This window comes from Nylanderia fulva, unplaced genomic scaffold (genome assembly GCF_048542155.1).
Source record: "Nylanderia fulva isolate GAGA-0341 unplaced genomic scaffold, ASM4854215v1 Scaffold2, whole genome shotgun sequence".
NCBI classification, from domain to species: domain Eukaryota; kingdom Metazoa; phylum Arthropoda; class Insecta; order Hymenoptera; family Formicidae; genus Nylanderia; species Nylanderia fulva.
The window spans coordinates 676,100-697,385 of record NW_028190263.1 but is presented as its reverse complement, the minus strand read 5'-3'; the positions used below and the strand labels follow the sequence as shown (position 1 = coordinate 697,385).

General features: G+C 28.5%; 5 protein-coding genes across 8 annotated transcripts in view; 3 read left to right on the top strand and 2 right to left on the bottom strand.

Annotated features, from left to right (window-relative positions):
- The window catches only part of LOC114945319 (podocin), a 223,804-nt gene extending 222,000 nt beyond the window's left edge, over window positions 1–1,804 (bottom strand). The window contains exons 1-2 of the mRNA XM_085482092.1: window positions 1,656–1,804; window positions 853–1,124 (exon numbers count right to left, since the gene is read on the bottom strand). The gene's annotated coding sequence lies outside the window, so the exon portion shown is untranslated. The remainder of the gene's footprint in view (window positions 1–852; window positions 1,125–1,655) is intronic.
- Window positions 1,805–3,677: 1,873 nt separating this feature from the next.
- Ras85D (ras-like protein 1) lies at window positions 3,678–8,316 on the top strand. Of its 2 annotated transcripts, none has more exons than XM_029321415.2 (5): window positions 3,678–3,874; window positions 4,901–5,095; window positions 5,402–5,545; window positions 5,626–5,832; window positions 5,999–8,316. In XM_029321415.2, exons 2-5 carry the CDS (start codon window positions 4,967–4,969, stop codon window positions 6,083–6,085), a joined length of 567 nt encoding a protein of 188 aa, XP_029177248.1. In that variant the 5' UTR covers window positions 3,678–3,874; window positions 4,901–4,966; the 3' UTR covers window positions 6,086–8,316. The 2 variants fall into 2 exon arrangements, with proteins under 2 accessions (XP_029177248.1, XP_029177249.1); XM_029321416.2 differs by lacking the exon at window positions 3,678–3,874 and adding an exon at window positions 3,920–4,230.
- vap (RAS p21 protein activator vap) overlaps window positions 7,292–21,286 on the bottom strand; it is a 24,253-nt gene continuing 10,258 nt past the window's right edge. The window contains exons 1-15 of one of the 2 annotated variants that reach the window (XM_029321602.2): window positions 14,448–14,713; window positions 13,815–13,996; window positions 13,460–13,641; window positions 12,718–13,115; window positions 12,487–12,632; window positions 12,076–12,409; window positions 11,534–11,877; window positions 11,257–11,448; window positions 10,964–11,113; window positions 10,853–10,901; window positions 10,569–10,787; window positions 10,248–10,480; window positions 9,411–9,552; window positions 9,097–9,234; window positions 7,292–9,016 (exon numbers count right to left, since the gene is read on the bottom strand). In XM_029321602.2, coding sequence (XP_029177435.2) covers window positions 8,939–9,016; window positions 9,097–9,234; window positions 9,411–9,552; window positions 10,248–10,480; window positions 10,569–10,787; window positions 10,853–10,901; window positions 10,964–11,113; window positions 11,257–11,448; window positions 11,534–11,877; window positions 12,076–12,409; window positions 12,487–12,632; window positions 12,718–13,115; window positions 13,460–13,641; window positions 13,815–13,996; window positions 14,448–14,495 — 2,835 coding nt within the window. In that variant the 5' untranslated portion in view covers window positions 14,496–14,713 and the 3' untranslated portion in view covers window positions 7,292–8,938. Of the gene's footprint in view, window positions 9,017–9,096; window positions 9,235–9,410; window positions 9,553–10,247; window positions 10,481–10,568; window positions 10,788–10,852; window positions 10,902–10,963; window positions 11,114–11,256; window positions 11,449–11,533; window positions 11,878–12,075; window positions 12,410–12,486; window positions 12,633–12,717; window positions 13,116–13,459; window positions 13,642–13,814; window positions 13,997–14,447; window positions 14,714–21,286 lie in introns of those variants that run through there. The other variant, XM_085482211.1, reaches the window with a different exon arrangement.
- Idi (Isopentenyl-diphosphate delta isomerase) lies at window positions 14,776–16,834 on the top strand. 2 transcript variants are annotated; one of them, XM_029321614.2, is made up of 3 exons: window positions 14,776–14,835; window positions 15,377–15,695; window positions 15,953–16,834. In XM_029321614.2, exons 2-3 carry the CDS (start codon window positions 15,420–15,422, stop codon window positions 16,409–16,411), a joined length of 735 nt encoding a protein of 244 aa, XP_029177447.1. In that variant the 5' UTR covers window positions 14,776–14,835; window positions 15,377–15,419; the 3' UTR covers window positions 16,412–16,834. The 2 variants fall into 2 exon arrangements, with proteins under 2 accessions (XP_029177447.1, XP_029177446.1); XM_029321613.2 differs by lacking the exon at window positions 14,776–14,835 and adding an exon at window positions 14,855–15,177.
- The window catches only part of LOC114945381 (arylsulfatase B), a 7,192-nt gene continuing 4,385 nt past the window's right edge, over window positions 18,480–21,286 (top strand). Inside the window, exons 1-2 of the mRNA XM_029321603.2 lie at window positions 18,480–18,860; window positions 21,065–21,224. Coding sequence (XP_029177436.1) covers window positions 18,738–18,860; window positions 21,065–21,224 — 283 coding nt within the window. The 5' untranslated portion in view covers window positions 18,480–18,737. The remainder of the gene's footprint in view (window positions 18,861–21,064; window positions 21,225–21,286) is intronic.

Here is a 21,286-nt window from a genome sequence, read left to right as displayed (position 1 = left end):
GTTTACTATAATATAATTAATATAATATAATAACATTTAATTTATAATAGAGTTAATGTACTACTAATATATATAGTTTATTACTCGATAATAATTTTAATAAAATGAAATTTTTACTTCACTGCAGAATACGACTATATAATTAATTATACACAAAGAGAATTTTCCCTTAAAATTTATCATGAAAAATCATGATAATCGTGACAATATGGTATTAGAAGAATATTATAATAAATATATTAATATCTATCACAATAAGGTATAAAATATCGATTAATTTTATTATGTACATAATAAAATTTACTATGTACATTTTAATTTTTTTGTGATAAATACTTAATCGGAGAAACTCTTATATAAAATTCTTCCAATACCATATTGTCCCACGATTATCATGATTTTCAGGCTAAACTTTAAAAAGAATCTCTCTGGTGTACAAGTATAATTCATAATTAGACTCATATCATTACATTTACATTTACTCACATGTCACATATCAGTAATGCTGTGACACCAATAATTCTTAAAATAAAAAATTCAATATATATTAAATATGCTTATTTATATACTTTTACTTGTATTATTTTTTAATTTTTTGTATTATATTTATAATATTTTATAAAACAGAAAAATTAATTCACTAATTAAAAATTTAAAAGCTCTTGCTTTTAATTAATTTTATGTAAATATATATATTCTCTTTTTCTCTAATGTAAATCATATATTTTTATAAAAAGACTTAAAATTCTGCAATTATTTTATGGTGTTCGGATCAGCCATTCACTAATATATCAGTAATAGTCTCAAATAAGCAAATAATGAACTAAAAAATTTTGGCAACCAATTACTCACCGAAGATGCATCTCTTCGTCGTCCGACTGCCGCTGACTTTATCCCAGTTGTCTCCTTCAAGTAATCCAATATCCGGCTTTACATCGATGCGATTCGAAAGAAAAAATTGCGGCTGATTAAAATCGCGCACTCGATAAAGACTTCGCGACTCACTTATTATACGACACTCTCGACGCAGCATGCGTTCCTTGCGAATAAATAACGCGAAACGCGATAATTATGCGTTAACCGCAACATATTCGCTTCGCAGCATCCTCGTTTGCAGCCAGGTACTAGAAAATTCAAAAAACAAGATGGCGGGTAACAAATATTATGCTAACAATCGCAATGTCGCGACGCGATAATTTTTCATGTTTCATGATGAAAGTCGTAACTTAATAATCGAATCGGCGAATGCCGATTGGCGCAATTTTCCCGCACAAATTAGTATCCCTACGCATGATTTATTTTATGATTCAAGTGCATACATTTGTCGAGGGGAAAACTAATTACGATCGCACCTTCGCTAATTAACAGTCCCCGATATATTCGCGGCTTCCCTTGTAATGCACATCCGACGTACGTTATAAACTGCTACTAATTAATTACTCATTTATTATAACTTTACGACACTCGCGAGTTACTTTGTACATCTCCGTTACATATGAGACGAGATGACAATCGCGTGAGTCGATTAATTCTTCACACATTCATAATCGAATGACAGTTGACGGTATGAATATAGCAGCGTTTTATGCATGACATTATCGATACTCGTCGAGATTGTTCTCATAGATATTTATTGATATTGGAATGAAAATTACCTGTCAATCATTGATCGTATATAATGTACTCGTTTATTAACGTCCCACAATACTTGCAACTATCTTCTACGATGCTCCAGTTCGTACTGTCCATTCCCCCACTTACTCCGCGAAAACAAAAATACTAGACGCGATAAATCGCGCGTCAATTATGACTAGGCCGTGACCATAAAAAATCCAAAAGACAAGATGGCAGTGTCAACAATCGCGGTGTGTACGTACTTCTGTCACGATGTACTTATACATTATTGATAGTGATCTAAAATTTGACGCGTGCCAATTTATATCGTTTAAGCGTGAACTAACGTGATGATTATTTTCAAAATTTGCATATATATAGTATTATTAATTCCTATGCATATGACAGTATCGAGCAGTATAGCTTATTGTACACGTGTGCTCAATTAATACGTAGCAACGATCGTCCTAGTTCATAACGACACTCCGATACTAATTAGACGATTACTCGTGGGATATTCGAGTATATATATATATATATATATATATATATATGTATACATATATATATATATTCGTATTAATACGTTCATCCATTCAAATGCATCGAACAAACACACTCGACGAATTAATAATATGAATATTATTTCGAATTAATCGTAAAATATATTCTTATTAATCTTATTAATTTATAAAATGGTAATAATTCAATTGGACCAATTCTGGCAAATAAGTAAATTTATTGAATTTTCACAACGTTTCAGCCGTGGGTTTCGGCCCTTATCAAGTGCTATGTTCTTAAATCAAAGTAAATCACAACTTTTTTAAAAAACAAAAATTCGATCTTAGAATATGACATCATATAATAACATGATAGTATAAAACGAAATTCAATAAATTTATTTATTTGCCAGAATTGGTCGATTGAATTATTACCATTTTTTAATTATCATCTGGTGACTTCATAGTTTTATATCACTTATTAATTTATATATGTATATATATATATATATATATATATATATATTTATAATATTGTTGAAAATGTGTATATAATAAGTAAATTACATGCTTTCTCAAACAGCATGCATATTCAAAAGACGTTCAAAGGATATCCAGAAGACATTCAGAGGATATTTGATATGTTGTGTCCTTGTTAGGGTTTGTTATTATATATAACAATGTTATTATATATAACAATAGAGAATAAACAAATAAAGCTATGTAAGTTTATATCTATATAAGAGATAAAAGAATAAGAAACACAGAATAAATCATAATTCCAATAATGCAGAATTAAAAATTAATAGAAACAGAATAAAGTTTAGAAAAAGAACTATCATGATATTAAAGAAATTAAAAGTTTATTTTAGTGAGTTTTTCATCATTATGATTTCCATAATTGTAAAGGAGGGAGAAAGAGATGAGAGAAAGAAAAGAGAAAGTGTACAGTATACATTATTTTCCTTCCATCGATAAGACAGATTTCGAAGAATGGTTACTATTTTATCGACAATAGATAAACCGTACCAGTTTTACCGAATTATATGAAATCGTAAAAGTTTATTATCTTTTCCTCCAATTTAATAATAAAATAAGTGCAATATTATACATTTATTAATATTATTATCAAACTATTGCCAATTTCTACTCTAAAAGTAAGTTAAACTCAAACATTTATGAAACATATTAAATTTCTATACAAATTAATTGCGAAATATAATTTGACAGAGAGCGATGCAAAAAGTAATAAATAAAAAAAAATAAATTCCTCTTTTAAAAAGCATTTTCAAATTAAGTGATAAAAATAAAGCAGAATTTGTGTACATCTAAAAATCATTTTTAAAAATATAAAAAAAGAGATATATAAAAAAGTCGAGAGATATCCATTCTTTATTCGATTTTTGACATATCTAAAAAGAGAAGTTTAGGAGTGAGGAATGCATCATATGGAATTCCCTCTAATTACTCGTTCGTATCGCTCGCGATAATTGACGATAATCACGTCGACATTCGCACCATCTGTGAAAGCCGAGACGGTCAACACCCTTTCCGACATTTCCGTATCGTCGTCGTCGTCGTCGTCGTCGTCGTCGTCGGAACGGAAGGGTGAAGAGAGGAAGAGACTGACATTGGCAGCACTGACGATGCTCCTTTCCAGATGGTATCTCCAGTGAGCGATTCGTGACGGTGTGCTCTAGTGTGCGGAGCGTTTCAACGACCCCGGTGAAAATTCATGAAACGAGCATTTTTTGAGTCACGTAAGTGCGACCCGGGAACGCAACGTTCCGCAGCATCGTCGTCGCGTCTCGTCCTGTCCTGTCTTTCGTTCCTTTCTCTCCCTCGGCGGCCCAGTATCTCTCCCGATGCGCGCACTGTTTACTCCGAAATACAACGCCGCGCATAGCACGCAGCCGACGATGACTCGTCGTGGATACGCTTGATCGGGTGATTCCTCATCGAGGATGATATTCGAGAGAGAAGCCGCGATCGATCTCCTCGCGTCTCGCCTTACGCGATCGTTTTTATTCACGTTGTTTTTTTCTCTTTCCTTTATTCGAAAAACAAAAAAAAATATGCTCGGGGCATCGCGAAATTATTACGAGTCTTGTGTCTTGTGAGTAACAAACATCGCGCGTGTGCTTCTATTAAGTATATGTAATAAATTGGATGACTAATGCCAATGATTATACAATGTTCGCTTTCAGAAGACAGCACTGAGTTAACACTTATATTTTGCTGTCAATATTATATTGCTTGAAAATTATTTCTGCTGAATGCTCTTTCTTTGTTGAATGTTACGTTTATTTATGTATTTTATGTGATACACTTATTAATTATGAATAGCTTTAATATACATGTGACAAAATTCACCTAACTAACATTAAAATTAAAAAGATAAAAGTCCATCCGAAGATCATGCAATAGTTCTTTCTTTTGTGAACATGAATAATAATAATAACACTTGTCGATTAAAGTTTTCAAATTACACAATATATTTAATAAGTTGTTTTTAAAATATAAATAGAGTTAATATTGAATTTGATAATCAATTTTGATCAATTGATAAAATTAATACTCTGTAGATTAGGCTTTAATCAAACATATATATTAAGAGATGAAAATATAATTTTTTTTTTTTATCACTTTATTTATCTCTTAGGTTTTTTAATCTTTCTGATAAGATTTCTACAACTATATATATTAATTAAGAAATTTTCTTTTAATTATATAGAAGTATTATCCAAGAAATTTAAGCTGATATAAATTTATATTATTTTTTACAGATAATCCAAGAAACTGCTTAGAGGAATATAATAATAACTGTAAATTGTATATTAAGAAACTGCATAATGACGGAATACAAACTTGTGGTAGTTGGAGCTGGAGGTGTTGGAAAATCAGCACTTACCATTCAATTGATACAGAATCACTTTGTTGATGAATATGATCCTACCATAGAAGATTCATATAGAAAACAAGTAAGCATATTAAATTAATTTTATTTAAATTAATTCTATTTCATAATAATTTGCAATTTATATATTATCATGCATATATTATCTTGTATTGAAATATTCAAACTATTAATCCATAATCACAGACACAATATATCATAATGAAACATTAATCATAGTATGGCGATGCCCAAGTCTTTTGGACTCAAGCAGCACTATCTCTAAATGTGTCATAGTTGTTTATCATCCAAGAGTTAAAAAACTTTAATATTCCAAGTATAATTTTTTATATTAATTCATTAAATATATTTATATATTGTTGTTGAACAGGTAGTGATCGATGGTGAAACGTGCCTTCTAGATATATTAGACACTGCTGGACAAGAGGAATATAGTGCAATGAGAGATCAATATATGAGAACAGGAGAAGGATTCTTGTTAGTCTTTGCTGTAAATTCTGCTAAAAGTTTTGAGGTAAATTTATTACATAGATAAATCATATAAAGATAATCACATCCATTTGATTTTTAAGATAATTGCATTATGTTTAATAGGACATTGGAACATATAGGGAACAAATAAAACGAGTAAAAGATGCAGAGGAAGTGCCAATGGTATTAGTTGGAAATAAATGCGATCTTCAGCAATCTTGGGCAGTAAACATGACTCAAGCGAGAGAAGTTGCGCGACAATATGGTGTGCCATTTGTAGAAACTTCGGCGAAAACAAGAATGGGTGTAGATGATGCATTTTATACTTTGGTGAGTAAATGCAGAGATCTTTGTTGGTAGTTACAAAGTAATTTTAATATGACCAAACACATTTATAATATTACACATTGAAACTTTTTATTTATATAAGCAGTATTACATTTTTATAATTATGTTTCAATAAGAGCGACGAAAATTGATCAGACATATATTTCAGGTTAGAGAAATACGAAAAGATAAAGAACGTACAGGAAAACCACCTCGTAGTAGTGGACACAGAAGACATCGATGCTGTATTTTATAAATCCTTGGATAACACCAATATATTTTCACTCAAAACTCTATTACAACGCAGAAATAGAATATGAGAAAAGCCTTATATTATGTTCACAGTGCACAAATATTTGCAGCTTACACTATAGAATAAATTACAATAAATTATAATAAATTGCAAGCACAATTTTTTCTATATATTGAGAGAGAAGAACAAATTATGTAATAATTTTTATTAATGAGTTTATGTTTCATATATAAGAAACATTTTTCTGACAGTTTGCCAGGCAGTTCCATTATATTGAAGTGTCTTAACCCTTGATTGAATGAAAGAATAATACTGATTTTCTTTGTTACATATATATGACGTTTGCACAAAAAACATGTTAAATGATATATATACATATAAAATTATAGAATTGCAAAACGATAGCTTAATTCGCAAATATTAGATTTGATGCTGATATTCATATTTGTCAATGTTACTGTCATTTTTATATAGAGACAAATATAAAAAGTTTATTACAGGACACAAATAGGCCATTTATAACATAACATGTGGCATAAAATGTGACATGTAAATATTTTTATCTTATAGATATTTAGTCAATATTTGTAACTATTCACTTGTAGCACACTAATGAATTTTAATTAAACAGCAATATTATAATTAGTAAAGTAAAATTTAATTGCTGTATTGTTTTATAATTTATGAATTAAGTTTTTTAATCAAATTGCCATTTTTATTGTGTATATTTGCTAAGCAAATAAAAACTAATCATTTTAAAGCAAACAAGAAGCTCTGAGTTACAGAAAAGATATTACAAACTTAATTCATTATGTGCTGTGATTAGATATTCTTAAGTACATCGGGTTAGTTAAGCAGTTACTGTGTGATTAAGTCTGTAATATATATATATATATATATATATATAAAAATTGCAGACATATATATATAATTATTTAGTAATTATAGGAGAGTACACATATGCGCGCAAATATGTAGATGTATCCTCTAAGGAGCTTGCTTTCTTTTGGAAATAGATTTGGATCAAATTACGCGAATATATTGTACAACAATATCCAAATAAACTCGCAACATCGATTAGTAAATTTGGATAGAATATCGCTTTCTTGTATTAAGTTTTTGTGCTATCTACATATTATTAACCAAAGGCTTAAATATTCAACTAATGTAAATTTATTTTCTAGAGATAACGAATTTTTTGCAAGAAAGCTATATTTGCTATAATTACTAATAACATATGCATATATAAATGTATCTTTCTCTAGTTTATATAAGAATCTAAATATACTTAAAACTATATTTTAAACTGAAAAAAAAGAGATAAATAACTACTATTGAACAAAATTAATCCTTTGTGATCTCAAGTCGAGATATTTTCGGCGAAGCTCTTTGTCCCAAATAACTCGAGACCACAAAGGATTAAAATAGATTGAAAAATAAACTCTTATGTTTCTGTTTTAATAATTTGCTAACTCACATCATATCGTAAATAGATAATAAAATAATTAAAATATTAACGTTTTATTGCGATATACTCATAGTTTAAGAAGTAAAATTATTATAAACGACGAACACTAGTAATACAGTACTCAAGTTAATTGAGTTTTTTTTCTGACAATAAAATAATTTCGACATACAATGAATTGATTCTTTACAATCAATATACAACGCAAATATTGGTGGCTAGGTTTTATATGTTCAAGGAACAATCAAGGGTTAAATCCTTCGTTAAACAATGCAAACATTATAAACTTCCGTATTCTCATGTATATGTAATTTTTTTAATATTATTAATGTATACACAAATGCGCATTCTCATATATATACATATATGTAATATTTTTTAATATTAATATTTCCTTATTGGCTAATAAGGAAATTTGTATCTGTGTGTATATATAAATACAGAAATACACAATATAGAAATATTACATACAATTCAATTTCATAAAACTTTGTATAAAACCCGTTTGTTACATAGCATTCACTGGTCGAATGCTTGCCTATAAGATCGTTATGGCTCGTGTACATGCACTATTTACTTTTGTAACATTAATTATATAAAATCATCTTTATAATTTCATCTAACAATATTTTGTCATTGATACGTGAATCTTTATAGAAATAAATTATTCATATATATTACACAATGATATTCATGTTTCATATTATAATCGAAATTCATAAATGAAAAAATTTTATGTAAAGTTCGATTATATTAAATATTTGTTAAAGTTCTTTAAAAATGTATTAAGGTACACATATATATAGATATATAAACTTATATTTAATATATTTCATCTCCCATGATATACGATATGTGAAAATGTTCACAATAAAGTTATATCTGTTCTTGAAATATACAATAATATCGAAATAATATCAGGTTTATTTTATTCACCTTGATATATATTTTATATTTAATATTATAAATATTTTATAGATATTGTATGCAACACAGTATCTGACTTTAATACTCTTGGGATAGTGGGCTTAGAATTATTAAAAATAATATTTGAAATATTTCGATTAAAGTTGCATTTATTTTCGAGCACCTAAGTAAATATAAAATTGTTATACGCCTATATGATTCTGTATGTATCTATATCACTGTCATGTTACTGTGTGTCACTATATATATATACTATATATATACTATATATAAACTAATTACTTCTAATTACATATGAAATAGTAAATGTAGGCTTGAATGTGTATACAGTAATATATATGGCACGTCAGTCTGTACGTTTAATTATAATTAATTATAATTTTAAATACTACTATATGTTATCCGTCAAATCTTATAAATCGTTTTATTGTGTTTGGCATTATTCATGGCTGATGGCTTTAGCACTACCGTATCATCTCCATATATTTCTGCTTATGTTTGCTCAACATTTCAGTCACTGTTACTAGTTGTTTAATCGTTGGCTATAAGTAATAAATATATTTTTTATATGCACATGCTCCCTGCATGAATATTTAAACAATTATGTAAAATAAAAACATACCTGTGTTTTTGACAAAACTTGGAGTTCTTTCAAATGCGAGACACAAATATGATGTAATGTTGCCAAGTCTCTTGCAGTGTCGGATACGCTTTTGGTTCTTGGATCTGTACCCTCCGATTCTGGCTTTTCAGCAACATTCTGCGAATTTAAGTATACAAATCTTATATAATTAAATATATAAATCTTATAAGTATTCAAATATTTATTTTTTACTACATTAATATTTAAATTTCTATAAATGATGCAATATCAAAATTGTAGATAAAAAAAAGAATATAGAAATATAATATTATAAAAGAAATATATAAACTTACAGATAGCTGATCGAGAAACACCACCATTCGTTCTTTATTTTTGAGTATAAATGGATTTACAACTTCCATGTATGGTTCTTTTCCACCAAATTCTACTAAATTAGCCAGATTTTGTAAACACTTTGCCACCATGACTAATGATCTACGAATAATCCAAATTAATAAACAAACAACTCCTACAAATAGGGAAAACGCATTAATTGAACATCGCGATGATCGATACATAAATTCCTTTTTCAAATGATTTATTGATTGTTCAAATTAATATGTTTCGATCTCATATTTAAATTATCAATAATCATAAAAAATTAATACGACAGTATAATCAATATAAAATTCAATATATAAATTATAAATATATAAAAAAATCATGTATATATATACATATATATATACATATATACATACATACATATATATATATATATATATATATATATATACATATATGTACAAAATAATTACAGAACATTTTCACTTATAAAATTACATATATATCAAAAAATTTAGATGTATATAAATTTTATTTATTTATAGTCTGTATTGTTATATTTATTTTTCACAGTTGCTTTTATAAATTATATAAATGCCATTGAAACATACAACAATTTGAACTATCAATAAATTATATTTGAAGAAAAAGAATTTATGCATTAATTACTCCGTTCTTAATTAGCCCGTTTCTCTTATTTATTCATTATCAGATATTTATTTTATTCACCATCAAAACCTTTATTTTTTTTTAAGTACGACAAATTAGAAATATTCAAAATTATATATTGATCTCATATTTATATAATTTCAATTTATGTATCTTTTTATGATTATACAATGTACCTTGCAGCAGATGGAGGAGGTGGCTCAGCTATTAGATTAAAAGACCTAGGATTTAATATGGCAGGGCAGAGAAGGCGTAGAAATATAAATCCACTGACTACCCGAGTTCTGACTAGTCTTTCATGTGGCCATTTAGCAACTACTGCTCTTTGTAAGCATCCACAAATGAATCTGAGAGTTCTCGGACAAGCGTCAGGACTTGTGAAAATACTCAATGTAACTTCGTCCAATACCTATATAAAACAACAAAAGTATTATATATTAATATAATTATCGCTAATCATATTATTAAAGTATAAGATTGTGAAAAAAAATATATACTTGTAATAAAAATTCTGCATTACTGCACGCATCTTCCGGAGAATCCATTTTTGTTGGATTCAATTCGCAGCTCTGTTTACTTTCAATGAGTTTCACGATCGTATCACGCAAAGCAGCTTTTAAAAACGAAGTACAAACGGATTTCATATATAAATCCATCAAAGTAGTAGTAAGACTGGCAGCTCTAAACAATGTTGGTGTTTCATCTTCTTTTTCGACCTGTAAAATATATTTTATAATTATACGTTTATATTTTATGTTTGAATAATTAAATCATAATTTACTTCTGCTTGATTCAATGATCGTAGGAGATCCGCTTCTTTTCTTTCATGCCTGAAAGATTAATGATATTAAAATTGATTATAATTAAATGATCATGTAACAATTATTCATACCTAAAAATTCTAAGAAGACTATTTGCCAGAGGTACTCTATCTAAGTGGCATACGTCTGCCAAAGCCTTGACTACATGCAGTTCCGGATCTAACAGCAACTGTTGAAGAGGACTATATTCTTCAGGAGGCATAGCTAAATCGTGTCTGTATCTGTAAAAAATATATGAACATATACATACATATATAATTTTATTATTAGTTTTAATATGCTATATTAATATAAAAACCATAAAGAATGTAAATGTGTTTTTGAAATATATTAATATCTTAAAAAAAGTTTTTACAATTTTTACCGTATGCGTAAACGTAATGCTCCCCATTCCCCGATGGGTGTAACTCCCGATAGCGGATACCATTCGTCCATTTCCTCGCCATTAGTTAAACTTGCCAATTCAACCGTTAATTCCGCCACCTCTGTATCTTTGCTGCGTTTGCCCTTATTATACAGAGTTAGCGAGAAAGACATAACATCCGGTGGTACATCTCTGTTCAGAATATTAATAAAAGCAGTTGAATAAGATTTGTATATAAAGATGTTATTTTTTATTGTATTAAAGTACGTATACGTACTCTAGAATGAATTCTTCATCCCAGAGCGGATGTAATCCCGTTTTAACTTTCGTGCGAGCAACTTTAACATTGTTTAGAGCCACTATAATGAATGGACTTGGAACTAGCTTGTATGGAAGCCTATGCGCGTCTAAGATATGCAGGTGTAACGAACGTAATTCACGGAGACGAGCGACTTTTGGAGCACGAGTGAGTTGTGATACACATAATGGTTTCAAGGCATTAATCCAGTCTAATGCGTTCTCGGAAGTCGGGGCAGCCAAGTAAGTTATGGTGGCCAGACAAGGTAAAGCACGTTCAACTAATTGGAAACAATGAGGCCTATCAAATACACTTTCGTGGACCTAAAAAAACACTTAAATAACTCATCCTGCGTTTACTCTAAGATGTTATTTCTTTTATTATTTTGTTCATAAAATATTGCACATATATGTCATGCGTGTTATAACAATTGTATTACAACAATTATTTTTGTTATTAACTTTAATAGGATATAAGGTCTCAATATGCTAATATATACTATTTTAATGTACCCTTCTTACCTGGTATAAGTAAGCGCAACTCAAATCAATGAGACCTTTTGGCTTGGTTCTTTTAGGATTGTCGTACAAATAAAGATGCGTGTCGGTAGCATCTACCAATAACACAAAATATAATGCTTTCCATTTTTTATTTTTCTCGGATTTCTTTTCCAGATATCCCTGCATTTTAATCCCTTTGTTTTTCTTCGCTCCCGATTGTTCCCGACATTCTCTCAGAGTCGCATATATTTTCTCGGCATGTTGAATTTCTCTATTTACTCTGACACTACCATCAGGTTCGGTTACCATCGCTTGAACTAAAGTGTGTCCCTCCACAATTTGTTCCTTTCGATATCTATGATAAAATATTAGTATACAGTTATGTCTCAACTACCTATTATTTCTATGCAAAATCAAAACAATAAAAGATACCTGTTAATTACAGCATCGAGACATTCAAATGTTCTACCTCCCATTAGATATCTCACTCCTTTTTTTTCAATTCTGAATCTTTGTATCTGGTTATTTATGTGGAAAAACAGTGAATAATCTCCCGGACTGTTGTCTGATGGTCTGACCTATGACAGAAGATGCAGAGTTTCAAAGAATTATAAAATAAAATATACATTATTTACAAAATGAAAGAAATAATGTTTTGCTTACTAGGAAACTTCCAGGTCCTGCTTTTACCAACATGTCTACCGCTTCGCTTTTGGTGACATTAGGATGAAACCAGGAAAACACTGTGTTAGGATCTATTGAATCATCAAGATCATCCACTAATTCTCGAAATATTAAACCCTGTTCGCCAGTTCTATGGGCAGTGACCCACAACCACCCATCACCCATATCATTGTGCACGAAAAATATATCGCCTTTTTGAAAGCTCAATTCATCAGTATCTGGCATTTTCGTATATGGCAATATCGCGACAATTCGTTTCTTATCATTTACTGGCTCAGGGGGTGGTGTTGGGTGTATAAGTCTTTCTCTCTTTAGCAGATCCGAACAATGAGTATAATATGCAACCAGATCTGATAAGCTATTAAATTGACGACCGCCTACAACATTATTTCAGATTAAAAAGTAGTATTTATTTGACCAGAACTTTTGCATACAAAATAATATAAATGTAAAGAGTTTTGTGTCATTTAATTTTGATATTAAAAGCATTATACAAATGTTATATTTTAACATTAAACCTCTAATTTGACATATTATTTTCAGAATAAATAGATTCTGATAAATGATTTTAAGATTCTCATGTGCTAAAATATAAAATAAATATAAAATAAAATATCTCAAACAATATATAACTATCAAAGCATTTATGTATATCTCTCAAAGTTGCTTTAAATATATTACGGCATAACTATGGATTGTTAAATTATATCTCAGTCTTTACCAATATAATAATCTCCACAAACAGCTGTAATTCGAAAGTGATTTATTCCAGTTCTTCCCAAGTAAGACAGAACATAACTTCCAGGTTTTCTGTCACTTTCACGAACTAGGTAACTACCCATTTTACTTGCATCCCACAGTCTTTCCTCTGCAGTAAATCTATCTAATCTACCATGATACCACCTGCAAGAAAGATTACATGCTTCCATTTATATCTTAATCCTATGATTGTGAATGCATTAGATTCAATCATATAATCAGTTTTGCATAAACATGTAACTTCATTGCAAAGAAAAAAATGTTTATAAAAAAAAAGAAAAAAAAAGAAAAAAAAAAGAAAAAGTATTCAGTCTCACTGATTTTCTGCTGGTGCTGTTAATAAAGTAGCATTTGCGCCATCAGGTTCTTCTGTATCTTGTATATCATCTAGTATATTTTCAAGAAAAGGATCAAATTCATTCTCCGCATTTAATGATTCATTCTGACCACCATCTTCGCTTCCTGTACTAGGAGATCCACCTTTACTACTATGTTCCATCTATAAAAGTACGAATGATATCCAATAAGACTATAATCTTTTATTTTTTATCTCCTACTCAACTTTATTTTATACATATGTACACGTCAATAATTTGATTCACTTTTGACATGTTACTTTTTTTATCAGTTTCTCTAAAATATTGTACTAGCATATTAATTAAAAAAAAAATATATATATATATAAATAAACAAAAATATATAGGATAAAGCATGTATGTGTGCTTCATTATCGCGTGCATTGAAAGTGTCGGACGACACCGATAATGATTGACATCGAGATAAGTCGTAAATATGCAAAACGCGCCGAGATAAAAAGAATCGACGAAGGATTAAGAATATTAAATAAGAATGGCACGAAAACAATTCCGCGTTATGGCGATTGCGCTTCCCTTCCGTGACGCCGTGCAACAAAGAAATGACGTGTGGTGGACGGTGAATAATACTCCTACCTTAGCATTGTTGGACACGCTGGGTCCACCGCGTACAAATTCCGCCATCCTGTCGACACACACTCACATACACGCGATCACGGGCGAGAATCGAGCCGGTCAGTCGAACGGCATACGTCCTTATCGCGATGTCTCCCTACGCCGCGCGATTATTTACAAAGGCAGACTCTTATTAATATAAAATATATTGACGTTTCCCGGCAGCCATTTTACTATTGCACGCGCCGACCGCGAAGTATGCACGCGCAAGAGACGCCGCTGTGACAGATGACAGGTGACAGCTGGCGGTCGGTAATGCAGGGAGAGACATGGATTTGCCATGCAGTTACGGATCTTTATAATTAACTTATCGATGTCCGAGAAGCTTGGAAAAACTCGACATGCTTGCGTATGTTTTTAAATCTATGATTGTTTATGCATGTAGCACATGTACATGTCCTTGACCATAATGGAGTAATAGAGACATCCGCTGTCATCTGTGAAATGCAAACATATTCAATCGGACACGCGGCTTTACATAAACGAATATAATTTTAGCAATCATATTAATAATTTTCTTATTCATTTTGAGGATAAATAAAAGTGCGCTTGCGTAAATGGTTGTGAAAAATACCAAATATCGATAATACGTGGCGCGTAATTATGTATAATTATCCATATGTATAAATTCTTGATTTTCAGTAATCGGTTTTTAATTAGAAAAGTCGACAGTGTCCTAAATGTTTATCAGGTAAAAATATGCATCAATATCTTGTCATTGTATAATGTACATGTTTATTCGAAATTTTTGATTATTATGTTAATTTTTTTCGTAACCTTTGGTATCTTAAAATTCAAAGAAATTATATGGCAAGGTTAAACTTCAATATTTGAATACATTAGCATCACAATAAAAAGATAAGCCATTCTCTGTATCTCTGTATTTACAGTTAGTTCCTGTTTGGCAGCCAGACAGTTAACACACTTGTAACCATGATGCAAGGAGCGTGTAAGAAGTTTGGTAATGTCATGCATAAGATTACAACATTTACAAGAAAAAATCATGGAATGGCAGCGTTACAGCAAGCTGCTATGGACCAGGAACGTTGTATACTTGTAGACAAACAGGATAAGTCTATTGGCGAAGCTACAAAGGAATTCTGTCATAAAATTGATGAACAAGGAAGTTTGCCACTTCATAGGGCATTCAGTTGCTTCTTGTTCAATAATAAAGGAGACTTGTTACTTCAAAAACGATCTAAAAATAAGGTGAGATATGTATATTTATGTCATATATTTTAAGATATTGAACATTTTTAAATTAATAGCTACAGGCATCAGTTTTAATATTTAACATTATATATCATTTGGAAATTAAGATTCAAAATAAAATTGCTTGTTTATTATTTTATCAAGTAAAATTAATTAATATAGAACAATCTTTTGTCCTTTCTTTTGTACTTTTTTTAGTAAATATTAGATATCAAAAAAATCTATACTTATATATATTTCTGTTACACATCTAGATAACATTCCCAGATCTTTTTACAAATACTTGCTGTAGTCATCCATTGGCAAACATTCCTTCCGAAAAGGAAGAGAAAAATGCTATGGGTGTACGCAGAGCTGTAATAAGAAGACTCAATTATGAACTGGGTATACCCACTGATGAACTCAAGCCTGAGGACACCTTTTATTTGACAAGAATCCACTACATACTGAAGAGTAATCCACATTGGGGTGAACACGAGATAGATTACTTGATCTTTGTGCAAAAAGATGTCACTGTAAATCCTAATCCCGACGAAGTGAGTGAGATTCGATGGCTACCTAGATCAGAGATTGAAGACTTAATAAAAAGTACGATACCGCTAACACCATGGTTCCGTTTAATATATGAATACAAATTGCTGCATTGGTGGGACAACCTACATAATTTAAATAAGATGCAAGATCTTAAAAGTATAACTAGATTGTCAATTTGATTCCTGAAAAATTCATGTAGGCTATATGACAATTTTGCTGAAAATTTTCTACATATTTTAAATTTTCTATTTAAAATAATACACATATAGGATTTGTTTACAGACCTGTATTTTTTTACTTGAATTTGTACATGCGTATTTTGATATATGATCCAGATCTTTGGAGGAAAGCAATTTATTTAATAAAAAGTTAGATACATATACAAAAATAAAAGAGAAAAAATATCAAACCTAGTCCTTCTTCGATCTGTATAACAAAAATGTAATATTTATACATAATTTAAGCATTTCTTGAATGCAAAAATGCATATATTAAATATGTTATTATTAAGTATATTATTATTATTAAATATTATTAAATATATTTTATTAAAGCATAATGTAATAAATCAATTGTAATAAATAATTTGTTATTGCATTTCACATTTCTCGTTTTCATATTTTTTATATACTAAAAAACTATTGATTTCAAATAAGTATTTATTTGTTTTAAAAAAGGATTTCTTATATAAAATAAATATTTTTTCATGGCAAATCAATATTATTAATTTCAAATGGTGTCAATAATATTATTTAAATAAATATTTATTTGAAATCAGTCGTTTTTTTAGCGTAACGATTTTTACTTTTATCCAGCTAATTAATTTTTTTACCTTTCTTAATTATTTAAAAAAAATTTATTATTAATTTGTCACATTTCTATATCATGACTTGTTTATTCTTAGCGAACAATTCTACAATATTTGTTGATCATATGTAGAGACTAGTTGGAATGATAACTATAGATATGCACTTATTTAAATGAAACACACTCAATTACAAAGTTTGAATGTTTTAATCAGATTGTTAACAAAGTCATTAACAAAGTAATATTAATGATTAAAAAAAATAATGCTAATAAAAAATGTATATATATACCCTTCATAAGTTTGTGGAAACACCTTACAATTTATAGTTAAAGATTATTGCATGGCAGCGATTTGTTATAAATAAAAATGTCATTTAATGATTTATTTATTTTATGATTTATTTATACAAAAAATCTGCACAGATCTGTCAAAAGAATCCTCTTAATTTAAAAGATAAATTCTCTAAAAAAATAGATCTTTAATTAGATATTCGTAATATGCAAGAATATAAACTTATGTTGTATTTATGTGGTGAGCCGCGAATTATATTCTTAATAAGTACATAATATATAAATAAATTCTAAGACATATAAGAGACGTCTTATTAAAATCTAATAATTAAAAATAAAAAAAAAAATTTATGTATTTTGATAAGTGCAAAATATATATATGTAAAAAAATTCTAAAGTAAATTAGAAACGTTTTATTAGTTAATAGATGTGCATATAAATATTAATACATAGTAAAACTTTACAGTTTAGATTTCCAAAATAGATTCATATTTTGCTTTAATATTAAAAATTTATTTTAGAAAATTATGCAGAAAAAAAAATATCTTCCATATTTTTTGTAGTTTTTTCTTCACGAAGAATTATATCTTTAATGGTATTATCGCAATTTAATAGACTTGTGAATATTTTGTTTTTCGAATATACTTATATAAAAAATTAAAAGACTACTTTTTTTTCAAATAAATAATTATTATTTTATAAAAAAGGGAACAATTTATTATGAAATATAAATTTCATTAAAAGATTATATTTTATTCCATTAGAAGAATTCAAATGAGTTGAAGAAAAACTACGAAGGAATATAAAAAATAGAAAATTTTCTTTTCATATTTTCTGATGCGTGCGCACTAAATAATTACGAATTATATTCGTATTTCTTTTGCTTCTCTTTTGCAGTTTATCTATTTTTTGCAAACAATAAACTTCAGATATGTGAGGAAGAAAGAGAGTGAAACTGTGTTAGTAAAAGCATACCTTGCGAGATGAAACTCTTACGTTACGTTCCCTAATTTCTACGCGATCGTACGTCGCAGTGGGAATTAAACAAGTAGAAGAATAGGATGTAAAATGAGAAGTAACCCAGTTTATATAAGACACGTTATATACCTTCATCATTGCTGTGATCATTAGTATATCTGCCCTTCCCATCCATTCATGACGTGCTCTTTCGTAGGTGGGTTATATATAAACCTGTTTATGTCTTCTTCTTGCTCTTTTGCATCTTGTAAGACATCGTAGATATACATATCATTATACATGTGCATATAATTATTATACTTTTTTTTTCGTTGCACATGAATTTATGCTACTGAGTGACGCAAAGTGAAAAGAAGTACGTGAAAGTTTATTTTGTCTCAGTACGCGTATATTTTCAAATATTTGAGAAACTTCTAAATCATCTTAAAGATGATGTGTTCAACGACAATTCGATACGGTATATTTGTTTTATGCTTTGTTGTATTGTTTGCCACTACACTGGGCTTATACGAAACTGCACCGCACATAATAGTCGTCATGGCTGATGATTTGGTAAGATATTGATGTACATTTTAAGACATACTGATATATATTTATGTATTTTATATATAATTGTATTTAAAAGAAATAATATATCTTAATAGTAAAGAATATTCTAATGTAATTCTTAATTATATTTGATATTTTTAAATATATTCTACTATTCTTATTGTTATGCGGGTGTGTGAATGCAATGTATAATTGCTGCATATATAATAGTTAAAATTTACATGATTGATATAGCAAATTATATATATATATATATATATATATATATATATAATTATTTGTATAAATAATTATAGAATAATAATTATTTTATTTATTAATTAAAATAATTAAGTTAGTAAGTCACATCCTTATTTAGAAAAAAAGTTCGAAATATATATACTAGACGAACAGTTTTACTGACGTAAATTGTAAATTGGATAAGTAATTCTTCAAATTAACAAAACAATGGACATAAATTATTTTGATATTTTATCCCACATATGCATATTTAAAAGTTGTTCAGAAGATATTTTGAAGATATCTTTAGGTAATAAGATATATTTTCAGGATATCTTCTAAACATCTTTTGAATATGCATTAATTATTTTTGGAATTTTTTAATATATCTCGCTATCTTTATTGTTTTGTGGTTGTGTGAATATGTAAATGTTGCATAATAATTAAATTTACATGATGATTGATATCGCGGATTATATATAATTATTTGTATAAATAACTATATAGAATAATAATTATTTTTATTGATAATAAAAATAATTATGGTAATAAGTCACAACCTTATTTAGAAAAATAGTCCGAAATATACAGGATGTCCCAGAATTACTGTATCACACATTAATGAGAGATTCCTGAGGCGATTTGGAGACGATTTTTCTTCAGCGAAAATGTCGAAAAAAGTCATCATTTTTTTAATGTTCCCAATTTTTGAAATCATGTATCTTTGTAACTAAGCCTTAAATTAAAATTCTATTAAAGTAAACTTTACCTGAAATTAACTAAAAAATGTAGCTTTGTTAATAATTTATTTTTACAAGGCTTAGTTTACAAAAAAGCTTTTATTTTCAATCGTTTATAACTCGAAAATTATTGGTGCCTGGACATTTTCGCTGAGGAAAAATCGTCTCCAAATCGCCTCAGAAATCTCCCATTAACGTGTGATATGTGTGAAATCTGGAACACCCTGTATATTAGGCAAACAGTTTTACTGATGTAAATTGCACATACCTATATATTACATATAAAAGTTATCATTTTTTCAAAATAATACTCTAATTTAAAAAATTAAAGATTAATTTTATGATTGTTAAACTTTTAAATGTTCATATGCTTTGTTAATTTTAAGAGTTTTACAATTTAGACAATGTGATACTAATTTGTTAAAAATAAAAAAAGAAACAGAGAAACTAAAATGTTTTAGAGCAATCTTTAAAAAAATCAACATTTACGTATATATAAAAAATTAATTCTTTGATAAATTTATTTTAACTTACTTGTTTTTCATACAAGTTTTACTTTGAGAGTTTCGAAAGACACGCGTTCACATATATCTACTATAGAAAAATTAAAAATTATTAATAAGGCTTATTTAATATTTAATTAATAAGGCTTATTTAATATTTAATTAATAAGGCTTAAGTTAAAAATTATTTATATAATAGTTGGCCTAAACTGCTGTTATGTCACTTGCGTTTGCAATGTATGTTTTAATTTAGGCCGATTAATTAATTTGTACGAAACAATGATTAAAATTATACTTAGTTAAGTTAATTATCATGACTTACGTACTATCCACGCCTCCGCGATCAAGTTGTGGATTGTGACTCATTCCAACTCTTGACGAATGCTAATTCTACATGTCAATTATGCTTTATAATTCGATTGTATAATTATTATATATTAGACTTCCGATGTGCCATTTGTGCCGATGTATATATGAAAAAAAAAGAAGGAAAGTACCTTCTATCTATATATTTCAATAACATAGAAATGTCAAGATAATTGTGTTTTTAAAAGTCAATATCTTTCTGCAAAAATTTTATTTATGTTATGATAAATGTATGTATACACATATACATTTATCATAGCAATATAAACAAAATTTTTACAGAAAACATTTTATATAAAAACATATTAAATATTATTAATATTTCAATGTAATTATTAATTATCAATTTAATACGCTAAATAATGTTCCAAATTTTTAGGGATGGAATGACGTCAGTTTTCACGGTTCGGATCAGATACCGACTCCGAATATAGATGCTTTGGGATATAATGGAATTATATTAAATAGGCATTATGTCTTACCATCCAGCACACCTTCTAGAACTGCCTTTTTTACTGGACAGTATCCGATACGTTTGGGTATGAGTTATTCATCGCATTTCGTAAATAATAAATAATCATGAAATATGTTTCTGAAGCAG

Coding starts and splice junctions, on each gene's coding strand:
- Ras85D (XM_029321415.2), top strand. CDS start 4,967: ATGACGGAATACAAACTTGTGGTAGTTGGAGCTGGAGGTGTTGGAAAA. Junction 5,096..5,401: donor AAGATTCATATAGAAAACAA/GTAAGCATATTA, acceptor GTTGTTGAACAG/GTAGTGATCGATGGTGAAAC. Junction 5,833..5,998: donor ATGATGCATTTTATACTTTG/GTGAGTAAATGC, acceptor CATATATTTCAG/GTTAGAGAAATACGAAAAGA.
- Idi (XM_029321614.2), top strand. CDS start 15,420: ATGATGCAAGGAGCGTGTAAGAAGTTTGGTAATGTCATGCATAAGATT. Junction 15,696..15,952: donor AAAAACGATCTAAAAATAAG/GTGAGATATGTA, acceptor TTACACATCTAG/ATAACATTCCCAGATCTTTT.